The sequence below is a fragment of the Hypanus sabinus genome, chromosome 10 (assembly GCF_030144855.1).
Source record: "Hypanus sabinus isolate sHypSab1 chromosome 10, sHypSab1.hap1, whole genome shotgun sequence".
Lineage (NCBI taxonomy): Eukaryota > Metazoa > Chordata > Chondrichthyes > Myliobatiformes > Dasyatidae > Hypanus > Hypanus sabinus.
The window spans coordinates 112,822,622-112,843,994 of record NC_082715.1 but is presented as its reverse complement, the minus strand read 5'-3'; the positions used below and the strand labels follow the sequence as shown (position 1 = coordinate 112,843,994).

General features: G+C 42.8%; 1 protein-coding gene across 1 annotated transcript in view; it reads right to left on the bottom strand.

Moving 5' to 3' along the window:
- Positions 1–5,323: 5,323 nt before the first annotated feature.
- LOC132401350 (protein FAM177B) overlaps positions 5,324–21,373 on the bottom strand; it is a 28,872-nt gene continuing 12,822 nt past the window's right edge. Inside the window, exons 3-6 of the mRNA XM_059983480.1 lie at positions 10,957–11,106; positions 9,729–9,795; positions 8,593–8,690; positions 5,324–5,896 (exon numbers count right to left, since the gene is read on the bottom strand). Of these exons, the coding sequence (XP_059839463.1) occupies positions 5,711–5,896; positions 8,593–8,690; positions 9,729–9,795; positions 10,957–11,106 (501 nt within the window). The 3' untranslated portion in view covers positions 5,324–5,710. The remainder of the gene's footprint in view (positions 5,897–8,592; positions 8,691–9,728; positions 9,796–10,956; positions 11,107–21,373) is intronic.

The window sequence follows — 21,373 nt, the reverse complement described above, 5'->3', positions numbered from 1 at the left end:
TTATGTATTTCAATAAGATCACTTCTCTCTCTTCTAAACTCCAGTACAAGTCTGACCTACCCAACCCTCCAACTCTTTCTTCCGAGGTCAATGTCTACATTCCCAAGAATGGTGGGATTTGTAGAGCGTGCACACTGCAGTCAAGGTCTGCCAGGGATGCGGGAATGAGTGTTTGGGCTGGTGGATGGAACGACAGTCAAGCAGGGCACTTTATCCTGTTTGGTGTTCGGGTCCATGATAGTTGTTAGAGCTACATTCATGCAGGCAGTGGAGAGGTCTTCCATCACATTCTTGATTTGTCCCTGTAGTTGGTGAAAAGGCTTTGAAGCATCATGAGATGAGTCCCTTGTGTGACACCAAATCTTGTGTGGAAAAGGTTGTTGTATTTGTTTTCAAAACCAATCAAAGAACTACTACAGGACAGTGGAAGGTCAATGTAAAGGGAGGTGCTCCAAAAGAGGAAATCATGACAGTGGCTGGAGCAGGAAAGGGTCTGGTAGGATACAGTTTCAGAGTCAATCATTGTGATGAAGTCATGGTCATCTGTAATTGACTATAGTTTCCAGGACCATTTCTGGCTAAATGGAGATTTGTCCTAGACAGATCCATTAATAATATCAGGAGGAATCCACTAACCTCCTCAGCTTGTTTAACCATTCAGCATGAGCATGTCTGATCTTTGCTGGACTCAGCTCTTCTTCTGTGCCAGTTGCAGATAGTTCTCAATTTGTCAATCTTCCAAATAATAATCTACCTTTACTTTTAATACATTTAATGATCTGGCCTCCACTGTGCTCAGGGGTTGAGAATTCCAGAGGTTCCTTATACTCTGAGAGAATAAATTTCTCTGCACCTTAGTATGAGAGCAGCTCATTTTATAAACTATTGGCCCCTGTTAGTGACTTTTCCACTAGAGAAAATATCCCATATCAAGCCCCCTTAGGATTTTCTATGTTTGAACATGGTTACCCCCCATTTTTCTAAACTTCAAGGAATACAGAGCCAGAGTATTTAGCCTATCTCGATAGGATGATCTAATTTTAGAAGCCTCCATTGGATTGCCTTCAATGTTACTAAGTTAGGGGACCAAAACAGTATACTGTATTTCAGTTATAACCTCAGCAACACTTTGTATAACAGAAACGAAATCTTCCTATATTTAACCTCCAGCTTCTTCGAAGTTCAAAGTAAAAAGATCAAAGTATATAAATGTCACCACGTATAACCCTGAGATTCATTTTCTTTAAGCATACTCAATGAATCTATGCAGCCCACAGAACATCACCAAGGTCCACCAGCACCATCTTGCCTCAGCTTTGCTTCGCATTGAAGGCCAAAACGTTGCTGCTTTTTTAACTACTTGTTGGACCTACAGGACCTGATAACATTTTGTGATTTGAACACTAAAATACTGAGGTCCCCAGGTCTCCAGTATCTCCTGTTGACCATTCATCAATGGAACTAGGTTAGGAATCTCACTACACAACTCTTAATTAATCAAAGCTTGCAATTTATTGTTCCTGCAGAAATAATGAACTATGTTGACCAGGGCCAATAACTTAAAACATGAATTCTACTTTACCCTTTGTACCAATACTCACTCAGACCACTTTTCCAATTTATAACACTGAAACAGGGGATCTCCAGTTAACCAACCGATCTTTTCTTTTCCCAGCCCCTGGCGTGGGGGTTCTTCCTTGCGACAGTCTGAAAACGTCTGTTTTCATTTCCATTCCTTACCGGTTCAAATGTTGCCTTTCAGTGTTATTGGCTATGGGTCATTTGACTGACTTTTAACTCCTTATTCACCCTGATCCAGAAGTGACAACTGGTAAATTATGGCTCTTTGTTTCTCTTCAAATCTAACATTTAAACTGTCAAACAAGTGACCCAGACCCTGGGTCTAGTGAGATTACTTCCGCGAACCTGGCATTGTACACAACACAAAGCTTGATCTCAGGTTTAGCAGGTCAATACCAGAAACAGTTGCTCCGATTAGAGTATCCCAGAGCAAAAATCAGTGCATAGGAGGAAGATTGAAAATCTGGTTGAGTGGTGCCATAACAACAATATCTTACTCAGTATCAGCAAGATCAAGAAACAGATTATTGACTTCAGGAGAAAGAAACCAGAAGTCCATGAGCCAGACCTCATCTGAGGATCAGAGGTGGAGAGGGTCAGCAACTTTAAATTCCTCTGTGTTATCTTTTCGGAGGATCTGATTTGGGCCCAGCATGCAAGTGCAATTACGAAGAAAGCATAGCAGTGCCTCTACTTCCTTAAGAGTTTGGGAACATTCCACATGTCATCTAAAACTTTGACAAACCTCTATAGATGTATAGTGGGGAGTATATTGACTGGCTGCATCACAACCTGGTATGGAAACACCAATACCCTTGAATGGAAAATCCTACAAAAAGTGTGGATAAGGCCCAGTCCATCACAGGTAAAGCCCTCCCCACCATCTACACGAAACATTACAGAAAAGCAGCATCATCATCAGGGTCTCCCACCTCCCAGGCCATGCTCTCTTTTCACTGCTGCCAACAGGAAGAAGGTACAGGGGCCTCAGGACTCACACCACCAGGTTCAGGAACATTTATTACCCCTCAAACATTAGACTCTTGAACCAAAGCGGATAACTGTAGTATCTGTGTAACTACATATCAATTAAATAAAAGCATGCACATGGGAGATGGCTTTAACTGATGTATTTACATTGCAGCGAGAGAGAGCAATCAATATCCATGCACAGACAACAGATCAATATCCATGCACAGACAACAGATCAATACGTAGTGCTAAGCCGAATTGTACTCGAAAAGAAATAGATCCATACATTACTATACATCACTCAATTTCACTAGCCCTATCTTTGAAATGTTGCCACAACACATGGACTCGCTTTCAAGGACTTCATCTCATGTTCTCGATATTTATTGGTTATTTATTTATTATTATTTCTATCTTTTTGTGTTTGAACAGGTTGTTTTCTTTTTGCACGCTGATTGAACGCCCAAGTTGGTGCTATCTTTCATTCATTCTATTATAATCATTATTCTATTATAGATTTATTGAGTATGCCTGCAAGAAAATTAATCTTGAAGTTCTATATGGTGACATATATGTACTTCAATAATAAATTTAGACCATAAAACATTGGAGCAGAATTAGGCCATTCAGTCCATTATGTCTGCTGCTCCATTTCATCATGGCTGATCCAGTTTCCTCTCAAACCCATTCTCCTTCCTTCTCCCATAACCTTTCATGTTCTGACTTATCAAGGATCTATCAAACTCCATTTTAAGTACACTCAATGACCTAGCCTCCACAGCTGCCTGTGGCAATGAATTCCAGAGATTCACTACCCTCTGCCTGAAGGCCACCTCTTCTCATCTCTGTTCTAAATGGACGTCCCTCTATTCTAAAGTTGTGCCAGCTGGTCCTAGACTCCCCCACTACAGGAAATATCTTCTCCACATCCATTCTATCTAGGCCTTTGAATATTCAATAGGTTTTAATGGGACTCACCCTCATTCTTCTAAATTCCAGTGAGCCCAGGTCAAGTGCCATCAAACACTCCTCATATCCTGTAATAATTTTTGTGAACTCTCCAATATCAGCACATCCTGTCTTACATAAAGGGTCCAAAAGTGCTCACTATACTTCATGAGGCCTCACCAGTGTCTTATAAAGGCTCAGAATTACATCCTTGTTTTTATATTCTGGTCCTCTTGAAATGACTGCTAACATTGCATTTGCTTTCCTCACCAGCTGACTCAATCTACAAGTTAACCTTTAGGGAATCCTGCACAAGCACTCCCAAGTCCCTTTGCATCTCAGATTTTTGAATTTTCTCCCCATTTAGAAAATAGTCTTCGCTTTTATTCCTTCTAGCAATGTGCATGAGCATACAGTTCCCAACACTGCCCATTCTCCTAATCCAAGTCCATATGCAGACTCCCTGCTTCCTCAACATTACCTGCTCCTCCACATATCTTCATATCATCTGCAAATCTGGCCAGAAAGCCGTCAAGTTCGTCATCCAAATCGTTGACCTACGATGTAAAAAGAAGCATTCCAACATAGACCCCTGTGGAACACCACTAGTCACTGGTAGCCATTATTCCCACTCTTTGCCTCCTCCCAATTAGCCAATGCTCTATGCATGCTAGTATCTGTGCTGTAATACTATGGACTCTTATCTTGCTAAGCAGCCTCATGTGTGGCACATTGTCAAAGGCCTTTTGAAAATCCAAGTACACAATATCCACCAGTTCACTTTTACCTACCCTACCTGCTATTTCCTCAAAGAGTTCTAACAGATTTGTCAGGCAAGATTTTCCCTTAAGGAAACAATACAGACTCCAAAATCTCATCTTTAACAATCGACTCCAACATGTACGCAAACACTGAGGTTAGGTTATTTGGTCCATAATTTCCTTTCTTCTGCCTCCCTCCATTCCTGGAGAGTGGAGTGACATGTGCAATTTTCCAGTCATCCGGAATCATGCCAGAATCTACCGATTCTTGAAAGATCATTACTAATGCCTCCACAATCTCTTCAGTCACCTCTTTCAGAACTGGGATGTACATCATCTGGTCCCAATGACTTATCTACCTGATCTTTCAGCTTCCCAAGCACCTTCTCCCTGCCAATTGCAACTTTAATCATTTATTCCCCCTGACATTCTCAAACTTCTGGCACACTGCTAGTGTCTTCCACAGTGAAGACTGATGCAAAGTATTTATTCAGACAGTTTGCCATTTCCTTGTCCCCTGTTACTACCTCTCCAGCAATGTTTTCCAGCCGTCCAATATCTACTTTCACTTCTCCTTCAAATTTACTTTGAATTTTGAGCTTAAAAACAATAAACAAGGGCAGAATAGAGCTTCAACTTGATGTTTCTTACAGTTTATCTGCAGCTGATCTGAAGCACAAAGTTCTGAGTAAGGGTCTTCGAAGCAAAACATCGTCACTGTTTCTCTCTCCACTGATGCCACCTGATCTTTGGAGAGTTCCCAGCACTTACATTTTTTTTAGGCACAAAAAACACCCTTAGAATGTTTCTCATCTACTTACTCAGTGGATGTGAACACAATGGCAATACCAGCATTTATTGTTCATCCTTAATTGCCCCTGAACTCAAGATTATTAACAGTTAATACTCTGGAATTGCATATCCTTGGGTGTCTTGGTTATTAACAGAAACAATGCATTTCACTGTATGTTTCAAAGTACACATGATAAAGTAAACTTGAATCTTCAACTCTATAGTCCAGACCAGATAAGGATATCTAATCTCTTTCTCCAGAGAACATGTTTCATCGTCACTTTGAATGATCCTTAATGATTCAGTTGTCATGACAGGATTTAAATTCTACCAATTCCAGGCGCTAGAATTCCAATAACAAAATAGTGCAGAAAGTAGTCAGTAGATCAGGCAGAATCTGCCAGGAGGGAAGCAGAGTCAACATTTTGTGTTGATGACTGGGTCTTGACCACTATGCTGCCACATGACTCTGCTACAGGATGGTTGGCAGTGACGGGTGCATATATAACTTGTGAGATCATCCCCTATAGGAGAGGAGGCACAAACAGAGGATACTTTTTGTCCCGGTTTATGAACTCATGTCAATCTCTTTTCAAGAGTTGCAACAATTGGCAAGGGAGGAAATTATACATGAGGAGATTTAGATCCCGATGGGGTTAGTTGTCTCCCGGTACTTCATTGCTGTATGATACTTGGTGCTTGCATTCAGCTTTGCTGTTGATTCCTGGGCACTCTGCTGTATGTAAAGTCCCATATTCAGATGTCTGGAGGGGGAGATGCTTCCTCTCATAACATTCCACCTCCTCCATTTCTGTGATCTCTTCTCCATCTTCATCTTCTTTCTGGAAGTAGAGAACAGTTATTTTAAATCATCCGGGGTAGGGAGAAGCATTTTTTACCATTTCCCATCTCCTTCCAGACCTACCCTCCTGGGCTGGGGAGTCCAAAACCAGGAATACCAGTCCCAGTGGTTCAGGATGGAGATGGGGAGAATATCTTCATCCAGGTTGGTGAATCTTTCCAGAAGGACTGTGGGGACTCAGTCACAAAGTACATTTAAATCAAAGATTGAAAGTGGTTTGGATATTAAGAAAAGAATGTTGCTCATGTGAAACAATCATAAACAAGGGAAAATCTGCAGATGCTGGAAATCCAAGCAACACACAAAATGCTGGAGGAACTCAGCAGGCCAGGCATGGTCTGTGGAAAAGAGTACAGTCGACGTCTCAGGCCAAAACATCAACTGTTTACTCTTTTCCATAGATGCTACCTGGTCTGTTGAGTTCCTCCAGCATTTTGTGTGTCACTTGCTCACATGAAAGATCAGCCATGACCTTATTGAAAGGCAGAACACATTCAAGGGACTGAATGGCCTGTGCTTGTTTCTAGTTAGACTCACAAAGTAACCAACACAGAAATAGGCTTTGGCCGAATAAAATCTCTCTGAGCTAGTCCCATTTGTTTGCATTTGGCTGATGTCTCTCTAGGCATTTATTACCCATGTACCTGTCCAAGTGTGTCATAATTGTACACACCTCAACAGCGTCCTTACACAACTCATTACAAATACAAGCCACAAAAAATGCTGCTGCTCAGATCCCTTCTAAATCTTCCCCTGCTACATTAAATCATGCTTGCTTGTTGTAGACTCCCATACCCAAGCGAAAAAGACTGCAACGTGTAATCTTGTAAATGTACCTCATGATTTTAAATTTCTGAGAGATCACCCCTCAGCCTCCTGCACTCCGGGGAAGAAGTCTCAGCCTATCTAGCTTTTCCTTACAGTTCAAGCCCCCCAGTCCTGGTAATGTACTTGTATTTCCTCCTTCCCTCTCCTCCCTTGTCCCTGTGCCTGGCTCCTCTCCAACCTCCCTGCCAGAATTCCCTCGGTCTTCCTGTCACTGCTGACTGACGACAATGTATACCTGAGCTGATTCTTGCCTTTGTCAACAAAATAGTCACTGTTCTTCAAAAGTGATTCATTGTATTGATTCATCATGTTAAACTGTCATTAAACTGCCAGGTATCAGCATGAAAAGTTTATCAGAAGCCTTTTGGTTACTTTTAAAATAACAATGCTGGAGTCATTTTAAACCAAATTACCAATTGGTTATTTTATCAACGTTTATTATATTTATCTTATTATTATTATTTTGGATGTGGATGGCACATTGGTTGAATTTTGTATTAAAAATCCAGAGGCCATAAAGAGCGTCAGTTCAAATCCCACCACCAGCTGTGGAATTTAAATTTAATGTAGAACCTGGAGCAATAACTAATCATAATACTAATTATCACAAAACGTATCTAGTTGATGATGTTGCACAATTAGAGTGAATGTACAATGCCTGCTGATGGCTGAGAATTCAAGAACTAGAGTGTTTAGGTTTAAAGTGAAAGGGGAAAGATTTAATAGTAACCTGAGGGGTAACCCAAAGAGTGGTTAGTATATAGAATGAGCTGTCAGTGGAAGTAGTTGAGACAGGAACATTAACAGCATTTAAAAGTTACTTGGACAGGTACATGAATCAGAATGTTTAGATAGATTTAGGCCAAAGACAGGCAAGTGGAACTAGCTCAGATGAGCATGTTGTTTGGCATCGAGTAGCCGGGACTAAGGGGCGGCCTCTGTGCTGTATGACTCCCTTCTCCTCACTTGGTCAGGTCTACGTATGACCTCAGATCTACCCGATATGGTTGACTCGTAAAAGCTCTGAAATGCCTCAAAGGGGCAACTAGGGTTGGGTAAAAACACTAGCTGGTCAACAATGCCCAGATCCGCAATACATAAAGGAAACAGTACTGTAATTAATTTAAAACCTGTTAATAATTTACATATGAATGTGCAAACTCATCTAATGATACCCTGAAAAATAATATCCAATTAATATCTAAATTAAATCTATTATCATTATTAGTTAATATTATTAGTTAATAGCTATTGATTGTATATCAGATATATGAATATATATTGCTTGGAGCAGAGGATATGGGGGTCTGGAGGGTAAAGGGGAGAACCTGATGTAGTTATATAAAATGGTGAGTGGCACAGATAGAATAGATAGCAGCAAATATTTCCACATAGCAGCAGTGTTTTAGAGCAGAAGGCATAGGTATAGGATGAGGGTAGAAATATTTAGAGTGGATTAACTGATTAACGTCTTCCACCAGAAGATGTTTGGAAACTGAACTGCACTGCCGGAAGAGTGTAGGTAGATAGTATAGTATAGATATCTGAGGATCAGCAGCAACATGATCGGCCAAAGGGCCTGTTTCTGTGCTGACTGACTTTGTTATTGTTAAATGATCTACTATATAATATATATACAATGCATATAATTATTAGTATCAAGTGGCCTGTTGATCACCCGTAGGAAATTATTATGATGTGCATATTAGTATGAAATAGTTGTTGGATAATCTGTTGGACCATTTACACAAATATTTGCTGTGTTCCATGGATAACCTGATAATTGCATCATGTTTACATAACATACAATGCAACATATATTTTAGAGAGTTCAAATGTGTAGGAGACCTGGTCTTGAACACTGAAGAATTCATCCACAGCATACTGGTACTTGGCTGTCGTCAGTCCAAACAAGTCAGCCAGCTTCCCTCCAAGAAAGTCACAGGCTAGGAGAAAAGAAGCAACAGAATGTCACATCACTGTGCCAACACCGCCTCACTGTAAGACACGGGCAATGAAAATCCCAAATTCAATTCCCAATCATGCCGAATTAGCTCATGGTTTGCTGCGATGTTGTGTTATTTCAGTGGTCCCCTGTACCAAGTGCCGTGTGTGCGGGGAGCAGACACAGTTTGCAAGGACCAGGCTCCCGCAAACATCATGTTATAGTGGCTGAAGTGCATGGTATATACTTGCAACAGATTACACTTTCTTTGGCAACATGGAAGCAGAGACAGGGCCTGTTGCAAGAAAACTGACAATCAAAACCCTGCAGATGCTATAAATCTGAAATAGAGTTCTGATGAAGGTCTCTGAGCTTTAAGGTCAATTCTATCTCTCTCTTCACAAATACTGAGTATTTCCAGCATTTTCAATTTTTAGTTAATGCAACAGACCAGTTATTCTGGAGAAAACTCCATTGCTACTTGTGGTGAACTACATAAACCTGTCTGGACACGCCCTCTGCTGACTGCTCCTGTGGCTCCTCCCACAGACCCCAGTATAAAGGCGATTGAGCCCGGCCTCTCTGTCTCCAGGATGTAGTATGGTGGTCACTCACTGCTTGTTCCTTCTTCCAGTCAATAAAAGCCGATATCTCGCCTTTACATCTCAGAGTGAGTTATTGATGGTGCATCACTACTGTCTCATCAAGCTGCCAGACATGTTAGACTGAAGAGAAAATGCTGGAAAATCTCAGTAGATCAGGCAATATCTGTGGAAGCTGAAACGATTAACTTTTCAGAGCCAGGGCACTTTATCAGAAAGGGGAAAGAGAGAAAAGTTATTTTACGTAGCAATGAAATGGAGGGGGGCGATGGGTCAGTTTCTGAGAGGATGACCTAATATGGCAGTTCAGGAATAGTTACCAACAGATTAATGTCCTTTGTTTATTTGTTGTTGGTGTTCTGGGGGCTGTGTGATTTGTCAGTCTGTGTCATGTTCTGCAGTCTTGGACCAGCTCCTTATCACAGTGCAATACTCACTGAATAATGATCTTCTGGCAAAGTGTATCACCCAGAACCACAGGAAGTGCCTCCAGGGGAGTGTAGACTGTAGACCATTAGAGCAGAAAACATTACACGTCAAATTGTTCAACAGCTCAATCCCTCCAGCAAGTGTGCATTACCCAAGCGGAGCTCCCCACCCTGATCTCTGCAAGCTCCCAGTCCAAAATGTTTATCAGAATAACCACATTACACTCTGCTTTGTCAGAGAGTTCCCTTACTACAAGTGCGTTACAGGATGAGCTGAATCTCTTTCCCCACAAACCCGTCCTTCTCCCCCCACACACCCATCACTCTCCCCCCACACACCCGTCACTCTTTCCCCCCACACACCCGTCACTCTCCCCCCACAGACCCGTCACTCTTTCCCCCCACACACCCGTCACTCTCCCCCCACAGACCCGTCACTCTTTCCCCCCACACACCCGTCACTCTCCCCCCACAGACCCGTCCCTCTCCCCCCACACACCCGTCACTCTCCCCCCACAGACCCGTCACTCTTTCCCCCCACACACCCGTCACTCTCCCCCCACACACCCGTCACTCTCCCCCCACACACCCGTCACTCTTTCCCCCCACACACCCGTCACTCTCCCCCCACAGACCCGTCACTCTTTCCCCCCACAGACCCGTCACTCTCCCCCCACAGACCTGTCACTCTCCCCCCACAGACCCGTCACTCTTTCCCCCCACAGACCCGTCACTCTTTCCCCCCACACACCCGTCACTCTCCCCCCACACACCCGTCACTCTCCCCCCACACACCCGTCACTCTCCCCCCACACACCCGTCACTCTCCCCCCACACACCCGTCACTCTCCCCTTACACCCGTCACTCTCCCCCCACACACCCGTCACTCTCCCCCACACACCTGTCACTCTCCCCCCACACACCCATCCCTCTCCCCACACACCCATCACTCTCCCCCACACACTCTGATCCCTCTCCCAATCACTATACAGGTTTTATAGGAAGTCAGTCAGATGTGGGGAGAGTGACGTGGTGTGTGCCAGGTGTGTGGGGAGACAGTGGGGTGTGCAGAGAGAATGTTGGATGTGTCAGGAGCTGGAGGATGAGCGGGGAGGGCTTGCGATTCATGGAGAGGGTGTGGGAATGTGGAGGGAGGGTGAGGGGTGGGTGCTGGGAACCGGTGAGACCCGCAGAGTGGGTATGGTGACAGTAACGCCCGCCGCCCTGGGCACTCACAGGGTCAGTTCGTTGCACCAGCTGCTCCTGCTCCTCTTCCATCTCCTCCTCACTGCTACTCTCAACCATCGTCTCTCCGCTCGCAAAGTGAATCACTCTTCCCAGCTTCTTCTTGCCTGCCTCCAGTTCGTGGGAAAGATCTCCCTCTGCCTGACAAATCAAGGATTGGATAGGAAGTTGCAGTACACAGCCACCATTCTTTAAGGGTGAAATGTGGACATTGGTAGGGGTTTGGGGCACAGTGTGTAACTGTGCCCGAGACAGAACCCTGACTCTCTCAATGCAGACTGAGGTAATGCATAAAGAAAAGCAATAACGGGATGCAGGATATAGTGTTACAGTTACAGGGAAAGTACAGCACAGACAGACACAGATTAAGAAATCAAAAGTTCATCTTCAACATACAAGAGGTCCATTAAAGAGTCTTATAACTGTGAGATAGAATCAATCCCTGAGTCTGGTGTTTTCAAGCTTTTGTGTTTTCTGCCTGTTAGAAGGATGATAAAGAGAGAATGTGTGGGACGGAGGAACAGAGGAAGCTGACCCTCTGTTGGTAGTGGTACACATTGAGTGATGTGGGGTAAAGCACCAGAATCTTGGATTCCAACTTGAGAGTCGGAGTACAAAGTCAGGGATGTTCCATCATACAGGAATGCAACAGAAGACTGCCGCTCCACTGGTTGGTCTAAACTTGGCTGATTCTGCCCCAGGCTTTGGCACTGACAGTTTCACATGGGTCTCAATTCCTTTCACAAACGTATCCACCACCTCCACTGATTTAGCCTCCAGCCGTACATAAGCCTGTGGAGACGTGAGCCAGTACAAAATACCACTGACCACTAATGGAGAAGGGAATCCTGTTCAGGTTACCTCATGTTCAGAGGGTGTGACAGTTGCAGAGAAGCTGGAAGAGTTTTACTGGAATGGTGCAGTGATGACATTCAGACGTTGATTACTGGGGATGAAAGTTCAGTTCTGGAGTTACTGGGATGGGAGATTTGAGTTCTGATGTTAGCCTGGATGGGTTGTTCAGTTCTGGAGTTACTGGGATGGGAGATTTGAGTTCTGATGTTAGTCTGGATGGGTTGTTCAGTTCTGGAGTTACTGGGATGGGAGATTTGAGTTCTGATGTTAGTCTGGATGGGTTGTTCAGTTCTGGAGTTACTGGGATGGGAGATTTGAGTTCTGATGTTAGTCTGGATGGGTTGTTCAGTTCTGGAGTTACTGGGATGGGAGATTTGAGTTCTGATGTTAGTCTGGATTTGTTGTTCAGTTCTGGAGTTACTGGGATGGGAGATTTGAATTCTGATGTTAGTCTGGATGGGTTGTTCAGTTCTGGAGTTACTGGGATGGGAAATTTGAGTTCTGATGTTAGTCTGGATTTGTTGTTCAGTTCTGGAGTTACTGGGATGGGAGATTTGAGTTCTGATGTTAGTCTGGATGGGTTGTTCAGTTCTGGAGTTACTGGGATGGGAGATTTGAGTTCTGATGTTAGTCTGGATGGGTTGTTCAGTTCTGGAGTTACTGGGATGGGAGATTTGAGTTCTGATGTTAGTCTGGATGGGTTGTTCAGTTCTGGAGTTACTGGGATGGGAGATTTGAGTTCTGATGTTAGACTGGATTTGTTGTTCAGTTCTGGAGTTACTGGGATGGGAGATTTGAGTTCTGATGTTAGTCTGGATTTGTTGTTCAGTTCTGGAGTTACTGGGATGGGAGATTTGAGTTCTGATGTTAGTCTGGATGGGTTGTTCAGTTCTGGAGTTACTGGGATGGGAGATTTGAGTTCTGATGTTAGTCTGGATTTGTTGTTCAGTTCTGGAGTTACTGGGATGGGAGATTTGAGTTCTGATGTTAGTCTGGATTTGTTGTTCAGTTCTGGAGTTACTGGGATGGGAGATTTGAGTTCTGATGTTAGTCTGGATTTGTTGTTCAGTTCTGGAGTTACTGGGATGGGAGATTTGAGTTCTGATGTTAGTCTGGATGGGTTGTTCAGTTCTGGAGTTACTGGGATGGGAGATTTGAGTTCTGATGTTAGTCTGGATTTGTTGTTCAGTTCTGGAGTTACTGGGATGGGAGATTTGAGTTCTGATGTTAGTCTGGATTTGTTGTTCAGTTCTGGAGTTACTGGGATGGGAGATTTGAGTTCTGATGTTAGTCTGGATTTGTTGTTCAGTTCTGGAGTTACTGGGATGGGAGATTTGAGTTCTGATGTTAGTCTGGATGGGTTGTTCAGTTCTGGAGTTACTGGGATGGGAGATTTGAGTTCTGATGTTAGTCTGGATTTGTTGTTCAGTTCTGGAGTTACTGGGATGGGAGATTTGAGTTCTGATGTTAGTCTGGATGGGTTGTTCAGTTCTGGGATGGGGGCTGAACTGGAGAAGGAGGCCTGTTCCCCCTAGGGTGTGAGGTATTTAATGGAGGTGGATGGGATTGAGGATAAACTGTGGGAAGTGGCCTCTATTTGTGGAGTGTTAGAGAAAGGATTCAAGGGGCATGAGAGGGAAAATTTCTTCCCATGGAGACTCATTCTGTGCTGAAAGTCCTTGTCTGAGAGGGTGCTTGTACTTCAACCCAAGCTGCAGCTGGCCACTATGTGACATAATGTTAGGGTTAGGAAGCAGGTGAGGTCATCCTCCCTCCTGAAATACTGCTGGTTCAGAGAGGCCAGGTAGAGTGCTGAGTGTGGTGGGAGTGTCAATAGCAGTGTAATACATCCCTAGCAGCAATGCCCACACTGGACCTCTCACCTCAACTGAGGGTGGGTGAGATGTGCTCAGAAACAGAGGATCATGAGGAGAGATCAGGGAGACATGCTTAATTTAGTGCTTGACCACGCATGAGACCTTTAACCATAAGGAGCTGGCTTACTCCACAGTGGAAGTGGCAAGGACAGTAAAGGGTTGAAATACCTTAAAAAAAATCAGCCAGTTTGCAGCAGCTCGGACAAATTTACTGGAAGATCCCTGATCAGCTGGGATAACGTCTAGTGGGAAGAACCAGGACAATCTCTGGTTGGAAGGTCCCGCCCTGATCAGCCTCTCTTTGGAAGAATGCACTAGGGGCACAGAGAAGGAGACATGGTGAGCTCCTGATGTGTGATTGTCCTGCTGAGGAGGCCTTGGGAACATCTGCCCCTTGAATGCTGGAGATCTCCTGTCCTTTGCATCTGCCTACATATGACTCCAGACTCTCAGTGAAGTGTCCGATTACTACAGCCCGGCAAGCTGCTCAGTTTGTTGCAGTACGTAAACAAGGATGTGGAATGAATTCTAGAAGAATAATGTCCTGTAAGTAAACGAGGAACAAAAATAGATGCAAGAGAACGTACAGTAAATGCAGGAATGTGGAGCAACACACAGAAGTACTGGAGGAGCTCAGCAGGACAGGCGGCATCTGTGGAGGGAAATGGACAGTTTATGTTTTGGGTTAAGCCACTTCATCTGGACTGAATGACAGAGGGGAGGTAGCCAGTATAAAGAGATGAGGGGAAGGGGTATATCAAGAGCTGGCAGTGATCGGTGGATCTAACTGTAGAAGGGTGATAGGCAAGTGGGAAAGGGGAGAATAACAATGAAACCTGATCAACAGGTTCAGGCAGAGAGAAATATGATCTCCACGCAACTTAAGAGGGTTTCACAATAGTACAGAAGAGAGCAGCCTACTTACACACAGAAAGTACAGGTACAGCAAATGAAGACAAGTGACTGATATTATCATTTTCATAATGGACAACACATGGAGGAACTCAGCAGGCCAGGCAGCATCTATTGGGATGGGGGAATGAATTGTTTATGTTTTGGGTTGAAATTCTCATTAGGTTTTCAACCGTGATGCAAAATTTCAACCCGATATATCAGCAACCCCTTTCCTTCCACAGATTCTGCTCAACCCACCGAATCCCCCCAGCAGATTGTTTGTTACTCTACATTCCAGCATCTGCCTTCTCTTGTGTTTACATTATCATAGGAGGGTCTGAGTGCAAAACAAAGGAAACCTGGATCAACTGTCATGACTCAGGTAAATCTGTACTATCAGTTGTTCGGATTCTTGTACCCAACAAAAAAGCGTTATACTGGGCTTGTGGGCTTCAGAGCAGAAGTTTGCTGGGCAGATCTCTGGTAGGAGTCAGCCATCCTGGGTAAGAACGGCTGCTGACTAGAGTTTAGAGGGAGAGATTTGTTTGAACTATTTAAAGTTGTTAGTGGGTCAAGAGGTTTTGTTTAACCTAGACTGGACAAATCTAGAACTAGGATACATGGTTTCAGGATTAGATCTAGGATGAGAAGAAACGTCTTAACTCCAAGGTTTGAGTCTGGAAATTTTATCCAGGCATTTCAGTATCCAAGGATAAGGTCGCAAATTATTGGATCAAGGGAATTGAGGGATATAGGGATCAGCCAGGAATGTGGAGTTGAAGTAAGGCTGATCCATGATCTCACTGAACCATGATTTAGTAGCTTGACATGTGAGATGATGCCTGATAAGACGAGCTTGACTGTTGGCAAAAAGTGATCTTTACAGAGAGCAAAAGTCCGCAGATGCCAGAAATCCAAAATAAAAGTGGAAACACTCAAATTAGGCAGCATCTGTATAGAGACTGATTACCTGTCATTAGAACGCTCAGTAAAATCTTAAGAAAGGAAGCCAGGGTATAGAATTTTAACAGCAGGAAGGTTGGGGTTCAACTATATAAAATGTTGGTTAGACCATATCTGGGTACAATTCTGGTCACCACACTATAGGAAAGACATGACTGCACTCGAGAGGGTGCAGATTCATCAGTTTGTTGCCTGGGATACAGCATTTCAGATGGTGAGAGACTGGAGAGGTTGGGTTTTACTGAAATGGGGGACTTGATAGAGGTGTACAAATTTACTAGAGGCACAGAAAGAGTAGGAAACTTTGACCCCTTAGCAAATGTATATGACCACAGAACATTGACTTAAAATAAGGAGACAAAATTTGAAAAAATATTTTCTTTCATTCAGAGTGTGTTTAGGATCTGGAAGAACTGTCTGAGGGGGTGGAGCAGGCAGAGACTCATTTAAAAAGTACATGAAGAAGCACATGATTTATTAAGAAATAAAAGGTGAAGGGCCAAGTTCTAATAAATGGGGTGAGTACAGTTGGGTATTTGAAGGTCGATAAGGACATGGTGGGCCGAAGGGCCTTCTCTGTGCTGTGTGACTCTATTGCCTAATATGCTGCACTTGAATCAAGGAGCAAGTGGAATCAATCTTCTTTAATGGAATCAGAAGATATTCTATAGTAGGAACTTACTTCATACCTGAACAAATTTTTTTTAAACTGCAGATGTTGATATCTGAAATAAATACAGAAAGTGCTGGAAACATTAGCTGGTCAGACAGCGTCTGTGAAGAGAGAAGCAACAATGCTGAGGATGTTCAACCTAAAATGCTGACTGTTCTCTTTCCATGAATGATGTCTGACCTGCCAACATTCTTTGTTGTTATTTTAAGTCGTTGCTTGCTGGGCTGTCGTGTAGCGACAAGAGCAGGTCAGAAGCCGATGACAGTTAAGGTGTTAACTATGTCATTCCCAACTGTTAAGTTCTGTACCTCCAAAAATTAATCAAAAATAAAAACACAGGGGCCTGGGATAACTTGCCTACTCAGATCTTTCTCTGGGTGAGGTGCTCAGATATTATATGGTGACGTAATGACATTTGCCATTCACATACTTCTTACCTGTAACCCGCAATTAATTATGTAAACAAAGAAAGAATACTTAATCAAAAATATATTTACAATATTACTCAAATGTTGCATAAGTTTTAACCGCTCCTCTCTGCTTAGCTATAAACCTCAACTCAATATAGAATGTATCTCAACTATATACACAGTATACCATACAATAGAACTACTATACAGACATCTACAGCATAGTAAATTTTATGTCCCATTCAGGCCTAAAGATATAATTGCTGAGGAGGATTTCTTAGTCTGTGGGACAAAGTCTTTCCTGACCGGGCGGGGAGTGGGGGGGGGGGTCACTCTGCTTGGCAGGTGAGACTTGTAGCTGTGAAACAATCTTATGTTCTGGGGCCTCCACCATGGTGATTGTAGGAGATGGCTCTGGAACTGCAGGAAGTGGAATTGACAGCTCTGGGCACCTTTCTTCTCTAACAATTGACTCTGCTCTCCACAACTTATCAGTGTGTCATCTCCAGATGATATCGGACACAATCTCCATTGTGTGGGAGAGTGGTCCAGTTCTGTCCTTAATCTTTCCGAGTACCCACTTTTTATCACCTCTATAGTGCCTTGCAGGACTGCTTGTCCAGGAATGAAACTTCAAACCTCCTTGTTTGAGGAGCCCTCAATTTGTCTCAGACATTTGTCCTGCATTCTCCTTCTGAGACTGGGTTTGAGGAGATCCAAGCATGAGTGCAAGGGACGACCCAGGAACAGTGTGGCTGGTGAGTTGTTGATTGTGGCGTGCGTACATTGTGATATACAAGGAGGAAAATGCTGAGCTTCTGCTTCAGCATCAGTACAGTGTGCTCTGCTGACATTGCTCATAGTGTGGTCTTTAGACCCTGGACAAGCCTTTCCATCAAACTCTTAGTAACTGGGTGGTATGGTGCAGATGTAATATGTCTTATTCCATTCACTTTCAGGAATGACTAACTGTTCCACATCAAACTGTGGTCCATTGTCAATGAGAAGAGGCTTCTTAACGGTGTGTGAGGCTGTACTGGAGTTATTGGGAACACTTCTGGCCATTCCGTAGTTGCATCCACTACTGCCAAGAGATTTGTGCCCATGAAATGACATGAATCCTCTGCCAGGGCAATGTGGGCTGTTCCCAGGGATGGAAAGGCACTGTTCTTGGCATCTTCAGAATGTGTTGGCATCCTGAACAGTGCATGGCAAGCTGCTGATCTATCCCAGAACACAAGGCAAAGTTTCAAGCCAACACTTTCATTTTGTCTATGTCTCGATGACTGGCATGTAGCTCCTCGAACACTTTAACTCTCAGCTTCAATGGTACAATAACTCTCAATCCCCACACAAGGCAGCCTCCTTCAAGGGCAAGTTCATCCTGGCATAGTAAAAGTGGGGGAAATGGAATTCCTCCTGCACATTCCAGCCATTTTAGGTGGCAATGTAGACCTGAGACAGCGTGGAGTCTTTTCTGGTTTTCCCTTGATTCATCGCTACCATAATAGGAAGATTTTCAATTTGTGTTAGAGAAAGTGTGTAACTGTGTCCTCCAAGAAACAGATCCCATCTCTGCATTCATGCTGCTGCTATCTGTGGAACACCCTGCTGTAGATTGAAAATGGGCACTAGTGGTTGATGATCAGTAATGAGGGTAAACTGTATCCCATACAGGTATTAGTTGAAATGTTTTATACCCCAAGCTGGACCCAAGGCCTTTCTGTCAATCTGTGAGTAATTTTTTTCTGCAGTGATAAGGTAAAGGCTATGGGGTGTTCACTTCCATCACTCATAACTTGTGACATCACTGCCCCTAAACCGTAAGGCGAGGTATCGCAGACAAGCTTCACTGGACCACATGGATCATGTGTCAATACAGTCTCTGATATCACTATTGCCTTTTGGAAAGCTGTCTCACACTGCTTTGTCCATTGCCATTTCTTCCCGATCTATAGTAATGAGTTTAAGGGGGTGGAGCACAGTAGCCAGATTTGGTAGTACCTGTTACACTGGAATTTAGAAGAATGAGAGGGGATCTGATTGAAACATATAAGATTATTAAAGGATTGGACACACTGGAGGCAGGAAGCATGTTCCTGCTGATGGTTGAGTCCAGAACTAGAGGCCACAGTTTAAGAATAAGAGGTTGGCCATTTAGAACAGAGATACGGAAAAACTTTTTCACCCAGAGAGTGGTGGATATGTGGAATGCTCTGCCCCAGAAGGCAGTGGAGGCCAAGTCTCTGGATGCTTTCAACAGAGAGTTAGAGCTCTTATAGATAGCGGGGTCAAGGGATATGGGGAGAGGGCAGGAACGGGGTACTGATTGTGTATGATCAGCCATGATCACAGTGAATGGCAGTGCTGGCTAGAAGGGCCGAATGGTCTACTCCTGCACCTGTTGTCTATTGTTGTAGTAATTGACATATCCTAAAAAAGGATTGCAATTGAGACACATGCTTTAGCCTTGGGTCATCCACCACCGCCCGAATTTTCTCAGCGCATTTGTGTAACCTTTGTGCATAAATGGTGTGACCACAGTAAGTAATGTTTGGTTTAAAGAATTCACACTTGCTGCATTGTACTCTGAGCCCATAATCTGCTAATCTTTTGGACACAGTCTTCAGATTTTTGAGATATTCCTAGTCATTCTCACTGGTAGCAGTGGTGTTATCCAGGTAACACTGAGTGCCTGGGCAGCCTTGCAGCACCTGGTCTATAGCTTTCTGCCAGATTTGTAGGTGCAGATGCCACTCCAAACTAAGGCTATTATAGTGATAAAGCCCTTTAAGTGTTTATGTTGAGAAACATGTTGCACTCTTCTTCCATCTTGCTATAGTGTTTTCTTCCAGAAAGGTTTGCAAAAATATCCTCTATCCTGGGCAGAGCGCTTTGATCAACTTTCAGTTCTGGGTTGATGGTGACCGTAATATCACCACAGATCCTGACAGACCCACCCTTCTTGGCTACTGGAACCATTGGTGTTGCCTATGGGCTTCACTCAACTTTGGAAAGAATTCCTTCAGCCTCCATGCAATCCAGCTCACTGGCTACCTTATCACAGATGGTATAAGGGACCAGACAGGCTTTGAAAAGATTGGGTATGGCATTTTTATTTAACACAATTTTACCCTTGATATATTTGAGCTTTCCTATGCCAGCCTTGAACACTGCTGTGGCAACATCCAGTATATTTCTTAATTTGCTTTCAGTTGACTCTACTGCAGGGGATATGGTATGCAAATTGTGGCTGGATCTCCAATCAAATTGCATTTGTTTCAGCCAATCACAGCCTCCAAATACTGGGCATCCTGTTTTTAACACATACAAGCCCAATGGGCCTTGTTGGTTGTTGTCTTTCATTGCAACAAACGTCATTCTCACAGGAGTTATCTTCTCCAGTATACCTTCTTAGTTGGATATCTGCAGGCTTCAGTTCCCTATCCTTGAAACGGCTTTCAAACTCATTTTGCGTAATGACTGAAACAGCTGAGCCAGTGTCCAATTCCATTTTAATTAATTTGCCGTTCACTTCTGGCGTACGCCATATTGCTTGTCTATTATTAGTTTTCACATGTAAATCTTATGTCACTCTCATCATTCAGATTTTTCTTCAACAGCATGCAGATTAGCACTTTTAGAAACTGCAACTTGACTTTTTATCTTTTTCTCTTCCCTGTGCAGTCCATTTATCTTTGTTTTCATTTTTTTCATTTTTAGAATCCTTTTATTGGTACTTAATCTTCTACAGCTATAAAATGATACAAAACTTCAACAAGTTGATATATACACAATTAATAAAGCTGAAGAGAAAAAAAAGCTGATCATAGTATATGAAACTGAAAAAAAATGTATATATGGAAAAGAAGGGAAAAAAAAGAATGCTAACTAACTGAAAAAAACCCCACTGACTGCAAAAAAGGGGGAAAACCCCATTAGGAATCAACTCCCGCAGCAATACGTCTTAGCATTATATATATATATATATATATATATATATATATATATATATATATATAAAGAAAAAGAAGCATCGACCGCCAGTTCATGTTTATATAGTATAAGATTGGAAGGAAACCATATAAAATAAATCAAATTAAATGATAATATTTGGCAAAAGAGCCCCATCTTCTCTCAAAATCAAATCGAGGATCAAAAGTTCTACTTTTAATTTTTTTCCAAACTGAGACATAACATTACTTGAGAAAACCATTCAGTTAAGGTAGGGACAGAGGTATCTTTACATTTTAATAAAATAGCCCTTCTTGCCAATAATGTAACAAATACAATTACATGTTGATCTGAAGATGAAATACCCTGAATATGATGCAGAACTATTCCAAATAGAATAGTCAATCTATTAAGTTGTAAATTAATTTTCAGAGCTTTAGAAATTGTAGAAAATTTTTAATGAAGAGCATGACCAGAACATATGTGACAAAGTAGCTACTTCAGTTTTACACCTATTGCAGTAATTGTCTATACTAGGAAATATTTTGGATAGTCTCTCCTTTGTTAAATAATAACGGTGAACAATTTTAAACTGAATAAAACAGTGATTGGCACATATAGAAGAAGAATTTACCTTTTTCAAAACTCGCAACCAATCTTCATTAACAAAGGTCATATTAAGTTCTCTCTCCCAATTTTGTTTAATCTTTAATGAGAGGTTCTCTTTTTGTAGTAAAAATAAATTATAAATTCTACCAATGGAACCTCCCACTAAAGGATTC